The sequence below is a fragment of the Notamacropus eugenii genome, chromosome 5, assembly GCF_028372415.1.
Source record: "Notamacropus eugenii isolate mMacEug1 chromosome 5, mMacEug1.pri_v2, whole genome shotgun sequence".
Classification (NCBI taxonomy): domain Eukaryota; kingdom Metazoa; phylum Chordata; class Mammalia; order Diprotodontia; family Macropodidae; genus Notamacropus; species Notamacropus eugenii.
In genome coordinates this window covers 18458492-18472902 of record NC_092876.1, presented here as the reverse complement: position 1 = coordinate 18472902, position 14411 = coordinate 18458492, and the positions used below count along the sequence as shown (strand labels likewise).

The following is a 14411-nucleotide window of genomic DNA, read 5'->3' as shown; positions in this document are numbered from 1 at the left end:
GAGAGCCTGGAGGCAGGCAGCCTCACCAGCGACCCCCGGATCGGTCCAGGGGTGAGGTGATTACAGGCTGCACCAGGCTGGGGGCAGTACCAGAGGAGGGACAGAACGGACAAGTTCTATGTAGCCCTCTGGACCTCAGTTTCTCCATCTGTAAAATGGGAGGGGAGGAGAGCAGAGTTGCACCAGACGAATTTGCTAGCTGATATCCTAAGTTTAAAAACAAATGCTGCGGGGAGGGAGAGACAAGGAAAGGGCCCCTCTTCCATCTTCCTCCTTCTCCAAACTCGGCCTGACTGGGCATGAGCGTGGCGGCCGCCTTCTGAACTACATTTCCCAGAAGTCTCTACCGAGGCGCCGGGCGGAAGACGCCGCGGGTTGTTATGGAGACGAGCACACGCAGCAAGGAAGAGAGTAAATCAGGGAGGGCGTGGCGTGGCCGAAGAGCGGCCTTTGATTGGCGGTCGGCACATGACCGCTCGAGGTGACGCATGCTCAGAAAGTCCGTGGTGTTTTTCCTCATCGCCTCTCCCTAGCTACGCAGCTGGGGCCTCTCCGGGACGCGGGAGGCGACAGCCAGCAAAGCCCGTGCCCATGGCCCAGCGGCCGGCCGGTGGAAAGCCGGGCGCTGCTGACACCTTTGGGAAATTGAGCCCGCGGGGTAGTCCTGGAGGGCGTAGGCCCAGGAGGCGGTCCGCGCGTGCGCAGTGCCACGACTGGGCTGGCGATGCGCGCGCAGCCCCGGCCTCCGAAGTAACTATGAACCTCCAGGCCAGGTGAGGGGGAGGGAGGGAGAGGGATGAGCGGGGAGAGAGAGGGGCTGGGCGGGGGAGGGAGGGGGGATGGGCGGGGGTGGCGGGGGAAGACTCGCAGCCGGGAAGGGGAAAGGAAGTGAAATGGGTGTTGCGTAATGTTGCCTTCCTTCCGTGACGTCATCTCCTCGCCCCGCCCCTCCCGCCTGGGGAGGGCGACTCAGGGTCACCTTGGCAACCGCCCCGCCCTTCTTGGTGACGTCATGCCCTCCGCTCCTCCCCCTGGGACTCCGCGTCCAAGCTCCACGTGGGCCCCTTTTGCTGATGGGGGACTGAGTCCTACCCGCGGCTCTGGTTTGAGGGAGTGGGGTCCTCGCCTACGCAGCCCTGACACCCGTCCCTGGTCTGTTAGGGTCCCGATGGGGAGCGGGTCGGCGTGGCCGGAACCTCTGAGGACCAAGGAGAAACTGAGACTCAGAGCCGGCGGGAAAAACGGGGGAAGATTTGTGGACTCCTTCCCCGCCGCCCCCCTCCCTCCGGACCTTCTTTTTGTATCCCCTGCACCCCGGGCTTTAAGATGTATTGTGCAACGTCCTGGGTCTGGAGTACCTCCAGAGGCCACGCGCCCAGGGAGCTCGGACACCCTAGATAGATCCGAGATCTGCCCAGCAGGGGGGAAGGCCTCCTGCAGAAGGCAGGATTGCTGCTTCTTCTCCAAGAAATCCGAGGAAGCTAAGAGGAGGGGCCTTCCGAGGGGGGGGCGCCGCCTGTGCAAAGACTCAGAGGGGAGAGAGGCCGCCCGGACCTCACCAGCTCCCCCAGGTCAGCTCCCGTCGGCAGGTGCTGCTGGACAGCTCCCGGGGAGCCCTGGGCAATGCCAAGCCAGCATCTCCGAACTGGAAGTCACGTTCCCCCCCCCCACCCCCGCTCCCCGCCCCGTCTTCAGACTTCGGCCTCAGTGTCTGTCCTTTGCACCTTCCTCTCCGCTCGGACCCTCATCACCTACCTCTTGCCTGGGCTGTTGAAATAATCTAATTGCTTCAAAGTCCCTTCCTCTGCCTCCTATCCTCCATAGCTCCCGGTGAATGCTCCTGAAGCTCAGATCTGATCCTGTGACCCCCCTCCTTCCAATTTCTTTCCTTCCACACCGCTCCCCCTATCTAAAGCCTGGCCCCCTCCTTTTCCCTTCTTCCTTCACATTGCACCTCCTAGTGTGATCTCCGGGACAATCCAATCCAGCCAGCCTCACTCACCTCCAGGCCTGGGATGCCCTTCCTCTTCCCCTTAGAGTTGAGAAGCCCCAGCTTCAAGGCTCCCCTCAAGAGGTGTTGTGATGGAAATTAAGGTAAACTGAGGCACAGACTTCCAAGGACATTCTTTTTATCAGTAAGGCTTTCTTATTCAGTTGTGTCTGACTCTTCATGACCCTATTTGGGGTTTTCTTGGCAGAGATCCTGGAGTAGTTGGCCATTTCCTTCTCCAGATCATTTTACAGATGAGGAAGCTGAGGCAAACAGGGTGAAGTGACTTGCCCAGGGTCACACATCTAAGAAGTGTCTGAGACCAAATTTGAATTCAAGTCTTCCTGACTCCAGGTCTGGTGCTCTAGGCATTATGGCACTTCCTACATGGGAAGGCTGACAATTACCAATAAAGAAGGTCACTCAGAAGACCAGAAGGTAGGGCTCTCTATCCTTCCTAGAATTTAGTGATGTACAGGTGAACAAAGAGCAGACAGTCTTCCTGTCTTCAATGATGGAGAACAAGCCCCACCTTGGTCTTGTGACTGGAAAGCGCTGGTGGTGGAGGCCACCTGCGTGGCGAGGGAGAGGCTTTGTGGAAGGACAGACTTCCTGGTGCCCACCTGCATCGGGCAGGGCTCAGCAGGATGGGCAGAAAGACCTGGGAGGCTCCTGGAATTCAGCTGAGCTCAGAGACAAAGAGCATGCCTCTGGTGATTTGATGCTGTGTTGGGGGCAGTGCCCAGTAGAAGCCGCTCCAGTGTGGAATCAGCATCATTGGATTTTGGGGGGAGGACTTTGCCTTTGCAAGATTCTATATCCTTCAGATGAGCCTGTCTGAATTCCCCCACGCCCACTCAACCAAGCTTCTTGGGGGCACAGTCTTGTGCAAGAGGGCAGAGGTGGTACCATGGACAGGACCCTGAGCCTGGAGATGCTTCAGAGCCAGGCCCAGACACTTCATAGCCAGAAGACCCTGGGCAAATCACTTCACCCGGGTCTACCTCAGTTTCCTCATCTGTAAAATAGGGATAATAACAGCCCCACCCCAGGATCCTTATCAATGCTGGCTATTGTTATCAGGATAAATGAATGAAAAGACCTTTAGTGGGTGAGGGCTGTGCAGAGCTGGAGATTCTTCAGGCCCAGACTGGTGAGTCTGGTTAGTCCATTCCCTGGAGGAGGGCCCTGGTTGGTATTGGATGGTGAGCTATTCAGCAGCATTTGGATGGGAAGGAATTTCCTCTCTGGGTCCCCGGTGACTGTGGCTGCTTGGGGGCCATCTCCATAGTGGTCACCTGTAGGCTCGAGGTCCTGGCTCCATCACTCACTGTGTGACTGGGCAGGTGACTGGGTGGGTCCCTTTTCTCTCTGCACCCCAGGTCCCTCCCCTTCCCCCCCAAGGGAGTTGCTTGAAACCACTTTGTTATTATTGGGAGAGCCCCTGAGGGCAAGGAAGACACCTTCAAGGTGGGGGCAGCTGAGGGCCAAAGGGAGCAGGATCTGCCTCCATCCCCAGGCCCAGGCCTCCCCTTTCTCCCCTGAGCCAGGAGGAAGTGTTGACTTCCTGCTACAGACAGCCTGGCCTTCAGGTTCCTCCCATCTGTGGATCCTTGCCCAGCCCAGAGTAGCACCCAACCAAAGCCTGCTGCCACACCCATACAGTGCCAGGGCCACAGGGCATCGCAGCTGGAGGTTACTTCCTCCCTACGGCAGGAGAATGACATCTGGGCTGGGGAGAGGCCTGGGGAGCTTCCCTGAGTACCGGTATGGCTCTATACCTCTGGGAGGGCGCTGGGGGCTTTGGGCCTGGGAGGATTCCTCCAGATTTCTTCAGCCTCAGTTTCTCCTTTGGGGGGTGGGAGTGTTGTCTCTGACAGTGATGCCTGACTTCTCTCTAGCCCTCGGTTCAGTTTTCTGTAGGGGTGACGCAAGAATGCTGGCTTGGGAGGGAGGGCAAACAAGGAAGTCTAGGCTTTCCTAGCAGGTCCCCTCTCCGCCCTTAGGCTTCTGAGGGGGCTGCCCATTCCCATCTGGTCCCCAAGCCCTTCTCCCTATGGTGGGCCCTTCCAGGATCCTGCTGGGGGAGGCCTTGTTCCAGGGAACTCTCCTGGGAGCAGCCTCTTGCTCCATCCCCTCCCTGGAGAGGGGCCTTCTCAGTTAGTGTGGGGCTTTGGGTTGGACTAGAATGAGGGGCAACCTGAGGACCAGCCTGCATCTGTGGTGCCAGGGGCCTGAGCCCAAGCAGAAGCAGCATCTAGGGCACTGTGGAGCTCCCAGGACGGGGCCCCAAGATGAGGGAGGAAGGGCTGACCCCAGAGCCGGCTCCACCCTAAACCTCAGTCCCAGGTGATGCTTTCTCCTCTCCAGGTCTGCCCCAGCTGAGCTCCCTTCCCATTTTGGCTATTGCGTTCCAGAGCCCCCCATTTTGCACCTGACAGTTCCTTCCATGCTCTGTGTTCCAAGATCTAGGCGAGTTCAGAGGCTTTTGGTCCCTTGTCTGGGCACTGGGTCTCTTTCCTTGACCCTCTGTCTCTCTCCCCTTTCTGGGCTTTTGGGGCTCCAGTTTCTTTGGCCTGGATATCTGAGTTCTGGTGCGATGATGATGGCCTGGGGGCCAGGTTGGAAGCTGGGCCCCAGGACTCACTAGCTTTGGGACCCTAGAGGCTCAGGTTCGTGCTGTGCATACCCAGCTTGGTGGTGACAAACTCGGAGAGAAGCTGGGCCTGCTGGCCCCATTACCCATATGCAAATGCACATCATCTGGGTCATGTTGTGTTTGTACCTATCGGGGTAAATACTTCCATGTGCACTTCAGTCTGGCTTTGGCCTTTTGTCTGGGCCTCCTTGGCCTGGCAGCTGTGTAGACTTTGGGGGATCACCTCTGCCACACAAGGGGTTGGATTTTAAAATCCCTCAGGAGCTCCCTGATTCCCCATCCTGGCTCTGTTTTACAGATGAGTCAACTGAGGCCAAGAAAGGGGGAAGTTGTTTCATTCATTCAAGAAACATTTATTGCCTATCTCTATATAGTCTGTCTGAGCCTGTGTGCTGTACTTAAATATGACCTTGCCCTCCCCTAAGCCATAATAAGCAGTATCATATGACAGTACTCCATGTGATACCTGAGAAGGGGGAACAGTAGCTCCCATTTCTCTCAAAGTCCTATTTCCACAGCTCCCGGGGTAGGGCAGTAGTGCAGGTATCATCCCCTCTACTAGGTGAGGAGACAGATCCAGAAAAATCCAGCAACTCCTCCATCACCATGAAACACATGTCTGCATCTGCATTCGAACCCAGGTCTCCAAACCCTGAGGCTCTTGTCCTGCCCTCTGCCCAGAGTTTTGCAGCTCTGTAGAAGAGCTTGGAGGTGGCAGCATCTCCTGCCCTTAGAGCTCATCGATTCCAACCCTCCATGTTATTGAGAGGAAACTGAGACCTGCAGAGATGCAGGGGAGCTCATGAGCCTCCGAGCCCAGCTCCTTCCCCAGTCGGGAGGTCTGCCCACAGTGGTGCCTCTGCGAGGCCATCCCCACTGGTCAGAGGGTCACAATCTCAAGGGGAGTCAAGGCCTGAAGGGGGGTCACAGCCTGGAAGCGGGGATCATGGCCAGCGAGACCCTGGGTCACAGCCAGGGAGGTCCTGAGTCACAGCTAGGCCATGGACATTGGCTTCAGGTCCTGGCCTTGGGCCTGATTTGCTGTGAGAGGACAGGGGGTCCCTGGAATTCCCTGAAGTGATGGTGAGGGGGTGGGGGGAGGCCCTGCTCTGGCTGACCGCCAACCCCTTCCTTTCCCCTCTTCTGTGGGCACTCTGCCAACTGACGTGTGGGTGCCTGCTTTCCCACAGAACCATCCGTTTTTGCCCCATGTGCCGGGGAGAGGTAAAACTGACTTTCCACTTCTGCCCATACTGTGGAGACCTCTTGCGAGAGAAGGATGAATCAGGGGCCGGGAGCTCTCTGGAGGAGCATGGAACCATGGGAGAAGGTACTGCCACTGGGATCACACTGACCATTCTCCCTCCAGGCCAGGCCTTCAGAGCGATAATTGCATCTAAAGCCCCCAAAGATGGGGCCATGGACGGTCAGGCCCACAAATGCGAAGAGCAGAGCGAGGTTGGTTGAGGGCAGTGGCAAGGGCAGCCCTCTCGTGGGGGCCCGGTCGCCCCATCCAGGGGGAGCCAGGGCAGAGGAGGAAGGGGGTAAGGCAGAGGTCCCTGTTCTTGTTCAGACTGGTTTGTCCACTGAACCCAGCACATTGCAGTTAGGTCAGTTCTCAGAATCAGTGGCAAAACAGGACATGAACGTGGACCCCTTCATTTTGAGCAGGAAGCAGGTCAAGGGCAGAATGGGGTAGGGGGAGTATTAGCAGGTGGCAGGGTGACAGCGTGGCGGGGCCAGGACCCACAAAGCCAGCCTGCCCATTTGACAGCTGAAGAAACTGAAGCTCATTCAGCTAATCATTGTCCGAGGCAGGATTTGACCTGGATCTTGCTGGCCCATGCCGGCCCACTTCCCATCTGCCCAGTTGAACCATAGACCCAGAAGGCATCTTAGCAAGCACTTGGTCTGGCCTCCAACCCACTCCCACCCTACCCTTCTCATTTGTAAAGGATGTAGCATGGGGCCTGGCCCAGAGCACATGCCTCCCTCTATCTCCTTCAGAAGACCCTAGAATCCTACATTTAGACCTGGCAGACACCTTGGAGGTCTCTCATCATCTCCTTCATTTTACAGAGAAGGAAACAGGCCCCAAATGCATAAAGGACAGAAATAGCCAGTAGCACCGGTGGGATTTGAACCCAGTACTCCTCCAGGCTCCTACTCCAGTCTGAGTCCCTTAGTAAAAGCTCCTGAGAGTGTGGGCCTCTCCACAAAAATAGAAACCCTGAGTGTCCCCAAGGAACATCGTGTTGTCATGAGGATGGATCAAACAGTGCAGGCCCGAAGGAAGGGCCCCTTGAGGTCCTCTAGTCCTGTGCCTGCTGCGGGAATCTCTTCTTGAGGCTCCCCACAGGCTGTGCAGACTTGTCTGGGGGCTCTGTAGGAGGCTTGGGGGCCTGAGGACCAGCCTGGACCTGCCCTTCTGACCTCAGGGGCCCAGGCTAGAGTGGGGGCTCCCAGGTGCAGAGCATGGAGGAGCCCAACCCAGTTCATCACTTAGGGCCCTCTCACCAGCCACCCCTTCCAGGTCTGAGTCAGGATCCCCTATTTGAAGGTTGGCTCCTCAAGGGCAAGCCTGGCCTGTGCATTTAGTGCATGCCTGCATACAGTAAGTGCTTTATCAGTGCTTCTCCATTCCACCCCAGGAGAAGGGTAATCTTCTTACCCTAGGCTGAGCCACCACATCTACCCATCCCTCTTCTCGCCTCCCAGCTGAACAACCTCGGTCCCTTTAGCCTGCAGCGTCTGGGCCCCTCAGGAGTGTGAACTGTAGGCAAGTGGGGTCTGCATCCCTTGAGTCTTTGTTCCTCTGGGCTCCAGCAGGTGCTCACTCATGTTTGAGGCTCCTGGCTTCCTTTTCTGGATTGTTCCCAATGATCCCAGTCACATACACTTGGCAGAGACACTGGGCGGCCAGTTCGGAAAAGCCGGACCCTGCCTGGCCTTTGTCCTCTGCGGGGGCTCCTTTCCCACCATCCGCCATGCGTCAGCCCCAGCTGCCAGTTGTTCTGGGGCTGCGGGATTGGGCCCCAAGAGCGGCTGGTGCTCCTCTGTGCCTGTGTATCGACCCCTTCAGCTCCCAGCTCTGGGCATGTCCCCCACCAAAGTCTGCTTCCTCCTCTTCCTCACCTCCTTCCTTTCCTCAAAGCATGTGTTCTGCAGGAAGCCCTTGCCCATCTCTGTTCATTGTCTTCCTGCTCCACTGAACTGTGGACTGTTTCCTTTTACAGGGTCCCCCTCCCACACTCAGTCAATCCTGGGGTTCTCTGTAGCCTCTCCTTGGCATTCAAAGCCCTTTGTAAGCCAGCCCCTGATGGCCGTTTTGGTCTTCCTCTCTTGTCCTCAGTAGTCCAGTGACCTCTCCCCGTCCCTCAGCTCAGTGATTCCCCGTGCCTGGAGGCTGCTCCCTCCTTTTCCAGACAGTCTATCCCAATGATCCTTTCCTGCTGATAGCACCTTCCTTCTGGTTCTGCCCCATTAGGCTGGGGGCTTCCTGAGGGTAACACCTGATTCTGTCTTTCTCTGCCTCCTCAGCACTAGCATGACACCTGGCAGCTTGCCTGACTTTTCTTATAGCGTAGAGAGGAGAAACAAGCTCCTTCTGAAGTTTGTGGCTCTGGTGTCTGTGGGGAAATCCACCTGCATTTGTAAATTGTTCATCAGTGGCCTCTCTGAGCCTCGGGGTGGGCCACATGGCACACAGTTCCTGCTGTTCTCTGTCTGGGAGTGGGAGTTGGAGGACTTAGTAAGACACAGAACTTCAGAGCTGGGAGAGACCATGGAAGGTCAGGGAGAGAGGGGCCTTGGAATGAAGAACATGGGAGGGCAGATCTGGAGGTGCCCTCAGGGGACATCTGCTCTCTGCTGGGCCTGGGGGCCACGCTTGAACTCACCCTCTGTTCTCTATTCCAGCCCCCCAGAAGAAAGTGACCCCCCAAGGCCAAGGGGTCCAGAAGAAGAGAAAATTGCCCCTGCCTGCCCCCTCACCTCCCTCATCCATCAGCAGAGCCCAGGAGATCACCCAGGAGGGAGCATCACCCAGCTTCCTGGGGAAGGCCAAAGGTGAGAGTGGGCACTGCCTGGCCTGACACGTCACCTGGCAGAGGAGGGAGAAGCTAAGGGCTCCATCCTCACTCCCTAACAAGCTCTGGCTCCCTCCCTGGGCCCATCTTCTGAGAAAGCTTTTTGTGCCCAAAAAGAAACGTCTGTGGGTTCCTTCTTGTGTGGTGCTAGATGGGCTGGGAGAGGAGGGTCACAGAATCAGGGAATCACAGAACCAACCCAGACTGCAGAGGGCCCCAGTCCAGGGGGCCCAGTGAAAGGGAAGCTAGAACTAGGGACCCAGGACCTTTGTGCATCCTTTCCCTTGGCTAAGTCATTGACCTTCCAGGGGCCTCGGTTCCTCTTCTGTGAAAAGAGAGAGTTAGGTTAGATCACCTCTTGGGGCCCTTGAGGGTGCGGATGATCCTGGGCCCCCATCCCTTCCCCAACCAGGCAGGGCTTCACCGCCCTCCACTCACATAACAGCTCCCTCCTTCTGAAACAGCCTGCTGCACAGCTAGGCACCTGGTTATCAGGAAGCTTTCCCTTAGACTGAGTTGAAATTTGCTTCCTTGAAACTCCTGCCTGTTGGTGCTGGTTCTGCCCTCTGGGGTCAGCTAGAACTAGTCCAGCCCACCTTCCCCAGGAAGGTCCATTGGTGTCCTAAAGCCATCACTGGCCTCTCTGCTGAGGCCTCTGACCTCCACTTGAAATAAGCCCAGTGTGATTGGGTCAGTGGTGGTATAAAGGGAGGAGTAGGAGTAGGAGTTGGCCCCGAGCGGGGAGGAGGGCAGAGGCTGCCATGCTTGTATCCTGCTGGAGTGGGAAGGAAGATGGTATGGAAAGCCTTCAGAACAGTTTAGAGGGCACTGGGGGTGTGTGGGCCTGGGGCCCCTGCCTCAACACTGGGGTGGGAGCCTCTAGGGCAGTGTGGGGTATTTTCTGCCCTGGTCATGGGCTGGTTTGGGATGCTTGACCATCCTCATACGTAGGTGTGGGGGGCACGAGTCATTGTGACAATGAGGTAGCCTGGGAAGGAGAACAGGGACCCATGCCTAGCAGAACCAGTCAGAGCAGTGTAGGGATCAGAATGGAGACTCGGAGCTGGGCAGCACCTGAGGGTGTGAAGTGGTCAGAAGCTCCAGTGACAGTGATCTTGGGGTAATATAAGAGAGGAGAGAGGAGGAAGTGTGCTCCCAGTGGGACAGGGGCATGGGGAGAGACAGAGAGTGTGCTGGCCTCAGAGCCTGGCAGCCTTGCCTTCTGACCCATCCTGACTGTGTGACCACACCAGGTCCCTTACCCTCTCAGGCTCTGGGCAGCTTTCCAGGGCTAGCAGGGAGAGAGAGAGACAGTGCCAGCTGGCCTTAGGAGGAGGACTTTTATCCCTGGCAGTGCCTTGTCCCTTCCTATCCACAACCAAGAGGCCCCTCCCAGCTGAACTACATGCCCTGGGAACAGCCTGAGCCAGATAGTGAGCTCCCTGTTTGGCTTTAAGTGACGTTGCTGAGGAGATTCCTGCTTCCCGCAGGGTCTCTGAAATTCTGCTCATGTCTTCCCAAAGGCCAGGACCCCCGCCAGAGAAAGAAACCTGTCAAAGCATTGTCTCCAGAATCTTTGGGGACATCCAAGGTCCTGACGGACAAGGATGGCCAATGCTGGAGGCTGGGGGCGCTGGTGCCCAGCAGTGAGAACGGGATGCTTTACGAAGGTGCAACCTGGGGTGGTGTCAGGGGTGGGAGGGGAGAGGGGGAGATGAGGAAGGAGGGCAAGCCGAGCCCCAAGACCACTCCTTCAGTCTGCGATGCAGCAAGAGGGCTGACTGAAATCAAGTTAAAGGGTGTTGGTGGGCGTCGGGGGGGGAAGTCATGTTCTTAGAGTCACATGCCCTTGGACTGCAGACAGCCTCCCCTAGATGATACAACCAGAGCACAGTACCCAGCCAGTATCTTTATTTGGCCTGGGGTCGGTTACCGCCTCCTGGGCCGAGGTGACCCCAGCACAAAGAGAAATGCTCTGGTGGTAGACTTAGAGAATGACAGAGCCTTAGAATGGGGGGAGAGGGACCACAGAACAGAGAAGCCTCCATTGTCTGGGCCTGGGAGGAGAAGCCTACTACTTGACTGAGCCCAGGAAGGTGCTGACCAGCCATCTTCCCTTCTTTCACAGCTGTGTCCGCCTCCGAAACCGCCTTTCCGAAGCAAAGATTTTCCCTCAAACTAGTGAGTTGTGACATGGGTCCCAGCAGGGCTTTAGCTGCCTCAGCAGCCACCCCTCAAGTGACCGTGTGGGCAGCCAGGCCTAGGGCAGAGGGTGACCTCTGGCTTGGGGAGAGCACCCACTGGGGGGCCCTGAGGGCTGGTGAGCAGCTCTAGAAGACAGAGTTGGCCAGATCCGAGGCAGCCCCCACCCAACCACACAGCCTGGGTGAACAGCCATGACCTCAGAGGGCGCCCCCATTTAGATGAAAGGGAAGCATCTTGAATGGTTCAGAAATGTCTTCTCATATTGAGTCCGGGTGGCCTCTGCGCTTTCCTCCCTTTCCTTCTCACCTCTCCACTAAGGCCAACCAGAGCACCACTAATTCCTCCGGTTTGGTGCTGGCCTTTGGGTTCTGGGAGAGGGCCAGGAGGCCCTCCACCTCATGCCTTCTCTTCAGACTAGGCATCCTGAGGTCCTTCTGTGGCAGAGTCCCCAGGCCTGGAGCATCTTGGCTGGCCTCTGGAAGTGATCCCCAGCTCCCCCTCAAAATGAACTCAGCCAGCCAGCTGGGGTCTGCCCAGGGCAGAGTGGCTTCCTAGGAACCAGTCCCCACTAGCCCCTGAACTGTAGAGCTGGGGTCTGCAAGGCAGCTGTGACTAACTCTTGCCACATTCTCCCCATCCTTGTATCCCACAGCTGGGTCTCACAGTAGGTGGGAAGGAGCAGAGCACTGAGAACTTCCCAGCAAGATCAGGGGCAGCTTCCAGATTGCTCCCAGGGTGGGCTTGTGGGAAAGAGTCGAATATGCCAGCGGGCAGACCCTCAGAAGAGACCTCGGACATTACCTTGTCCAAGCCCCTCATCTTACAGATGAGGAAACCAAGGCCCAGAGAGGGGAAGGCATTTATCCAGGACCCGCATTTTTGTTACATGCAACATCTGTAGCAGACAGATATGAAAAGCAATCATCCCGGGGAAGGTGGGGGAATTTCTGTGTTTGGGAAGCTTTTATCATTTCATAGGGTGCCACATCCCAGACTTGGTCCCTCAGACTTTGGAGGAGCCTCTACTGGCACCAAGTCTTCATGGTCTGGAGTGGGGGGAGCTCCTCAAGGGCAGGCATGGCACCTAGCCCCTTCTTGGGAGCATTGGCCGGTCATGGCACCTAGCCCCATCTGGGGAGCACTGACCTGTCATCTTGAGAGCTGGAGGGGACCCTGACCAGGAGGGTATCTCCCTCACAACATCCCAACGGAAAGTTGACAAGCCCCTGCTTGAATACTTGTGGTCATGAGTGACTCACTACCTTCCAGACATGGCTAGGCAGCTCTTGTCGTCAGGAAGATCTCATTGTTGGGCCAGACTGTGACCCTCGTGCCATCTTCCCATTGCTCCTGCTTCTGCCCTCTGGGACCAAGTAGAATGACTACTTCCTGCTGCTTGTGACAGGCCTTTTAGATACTTGAAGACAGCCCTCCCATGAACCCCAGGGTGCCCTGGTGTCTCCTTAGCCTGATAACCCTGCCCTGCACACATTTTATTGACCTTATCAGCACCTCCCCTAAAGTAGGTGCACAGACTTACTAGGATGAGAGGGCCAATGGCAGGTCCCCCTCCCTATGAGCTTCAGGGTCCCCCAGGCATTTCAGACAGGTATCCTACCTCCCCCATGCCCACCCAGCCCCGTCCAGGTCAACTACATCCTCTCCCTCTCTCTCCTCTTTTTCTTTCTTCCTCCCTCCCTTCCCCCCTCTCCGTTTATCTCAATCTCTTCTCTCTCCCTCTCTCTCTCTCTCTTCTCCTCCCCCTCTCCCTCTCCCCCCCCATCTCAATCTCTCTCTCTCTCTCTCTCTCCCCAGGACTTGAAGAGTGGACGCCTCTTCCACGAACAGATCTTCTTCCAGAGAGCAGTGAAAGAGAAAGCAGGTGCCTCTGTAGGGAGGAGAGGAGAACGTTTCTCCCCTGCCCCGCATTGGCCCTCCCGATGGTCTCTTTAGATGTCATAACCAGCTTCTCCCAGGAAGCACCCAGTCTCAGCTAAGCCTTTAAAAGACAGCCTGACAGCTCCTGTTCACACTAAGTTGGGAGCTCTCCTTCACTGGGCTTAGCTCCAAGGGATAGAATTTTGGAGCCTCAGACACTGCATGAGCCACAAGGCCAGAGGCTTTCTAGGCTTGGGAATGCTGTCCTGTCCACTCTTCCCTCGGATCTTCACCACTAGTCTAGGAGACAGGCTGACAATAGAAATTTTGTTATTCAAGAAAATAGGCTCATAAGAGTTGGTGTGTCTTATTCAAGGTCAAAAACTAAGATTCTGGCTCAGGCCTTGTGCCTCTTTCTGCCTTACCCCCCAGCCCTGGGGCCTACGAGGTTAGCTGTGCCGAGGGTCAGCGCAGAGAAGACAGGCCCACAGGCTCTTCCCACCTAGCTAAGGTCCTGCCAGAGGGAAGGAGCTGAAGGAGGCCTGAAGCTGGCTCAGGGCAGCAGTGTCAGCCTGAATCAAGGCCTCTCTCTGCTCTCCCACAGTGGACAAATGGAAGAAGTCACGCTTGATCCCCTCCTTGGCCATCCCAGCTTGCATCAGCTTTGGCCTGCACCAGGACACCCATAGGTGAGTGGGCATCCCGGGTCTTTTCTCTAGTTTTGCCTCCTCATTTCCCAGGGCTCCCCTGATTGACTCGGAGCAGTGAAAGCCAACTGAGCTGGCCTTGGTTCTGCTCCAGGCCTAAGGGAGTCTCATCCCAGCTGCCCTTATGTTCAGGGAGTATTGAGATGGGATGAACCTTAGAGACATCACCGAATTCCATCCCCTCAGTTTCCACTGGGGAAGCTGGAGGAACTGTCTAGAATGAGTCACTTTGTCCCTTACCCTTGATGGCAATCATGGGCCAGCCAGAGACCATCTGAGGCCACTTCTATCCCCCTTGGCCCCCTTTGGCCAAGAACTGTCCTCCCCTCCCGTGCTGTTCCCGAGGGGCTTGTCAGGCCTGCTCTGAGGTTCCAGAGGACCTGGGGTACTTGAGCTTCTGTGTCCCTCAGGTTCTTGGTGTTTCCTGACCTGGGAAGAAGCCTTCAGTCAATCCTGAATGACCGCCCCAAGAACATTCTGACAGAGAAGACTGTGTTCCATCTCTTGTTCAGACTGGTACGTTGTACATAAGGACTTCCTGCTGGGGAAAGGGCCGTTCAGACTGGCAGGGCTTCAGAGACTGAGTCCAACATCCTCATTTTACAGATGGGGAAACTGAGGACCAGAGGGGGGGTGGATTCTCTGACAGTGTAGACTCCTGCAATTGGCCACTTCACTGACCTTCCCAACCCATACAGCTGAGAAGTTCAGAGTTGGATGTGACCATAGGAGAGGTCATCTCAGCCAGTCTGCCACCCAGCCCAGGAACCCCCTCTGCCTCATAGATTCCTCAGATCTCAGAGTAAGAAGGCATCCCAGTGGGTTAGATGAGCTCTAAGGCCCCTCTTCCAGGATTCCATGATCTCAGAGGACCCCCTCCTCTG

At 56.7% G+C, this 14411-nt stretch overlaps 1 protein-coding gene across 4 annotated transcripts in view; it reads left to right on the top strand.

Annotated features, from left to right (window-relative positions):
• The first annotated feature begins 449 nt into the window (after positions 1-449).
• The window catches only part of VRK3 (VRK serine/threonine kinase 3), a 29269-nt gene continuing 15307 nt past the window's right edge, over positions 450-14411 (top strand). The window contains exons 1-8 of one of the 4 annotated variants that reach the window (XM_072616121.1): positions 450-773; positions 5840-5979; positions 8568-8717; positions 10261-10407; positions 10866-10918; positions 12758-12824; positions 13425-13509; positions 13938-14043. In XM_072616121.1, coding sequence (XP_072472222.1) covers positions 469-773; positions 5840-5979; positions 8568-8717; positions 10261-10407; positions 10866-10918; positions 12758-12824; positions 13425-13509; positions 13938-14043 — 1053 coding nt within the window. In that variant the 5' untranslated portion in view covers positions 450-468. Of the gene's footprint in view, positions 774-1716; positions 2095-3333; positions 3758-5839; positions 5980-8567; positions 8718-10227; positions 10408-10865; positions 10919-12757; positions 12825-13424; positions 13510-13937; positions 14044-14411 lie in introns of those variants that run through there. The other 3 variants (XM_072616120.1, XM_072616122.1, XM_072616123.1) reach the window with 3 other exon arrangements.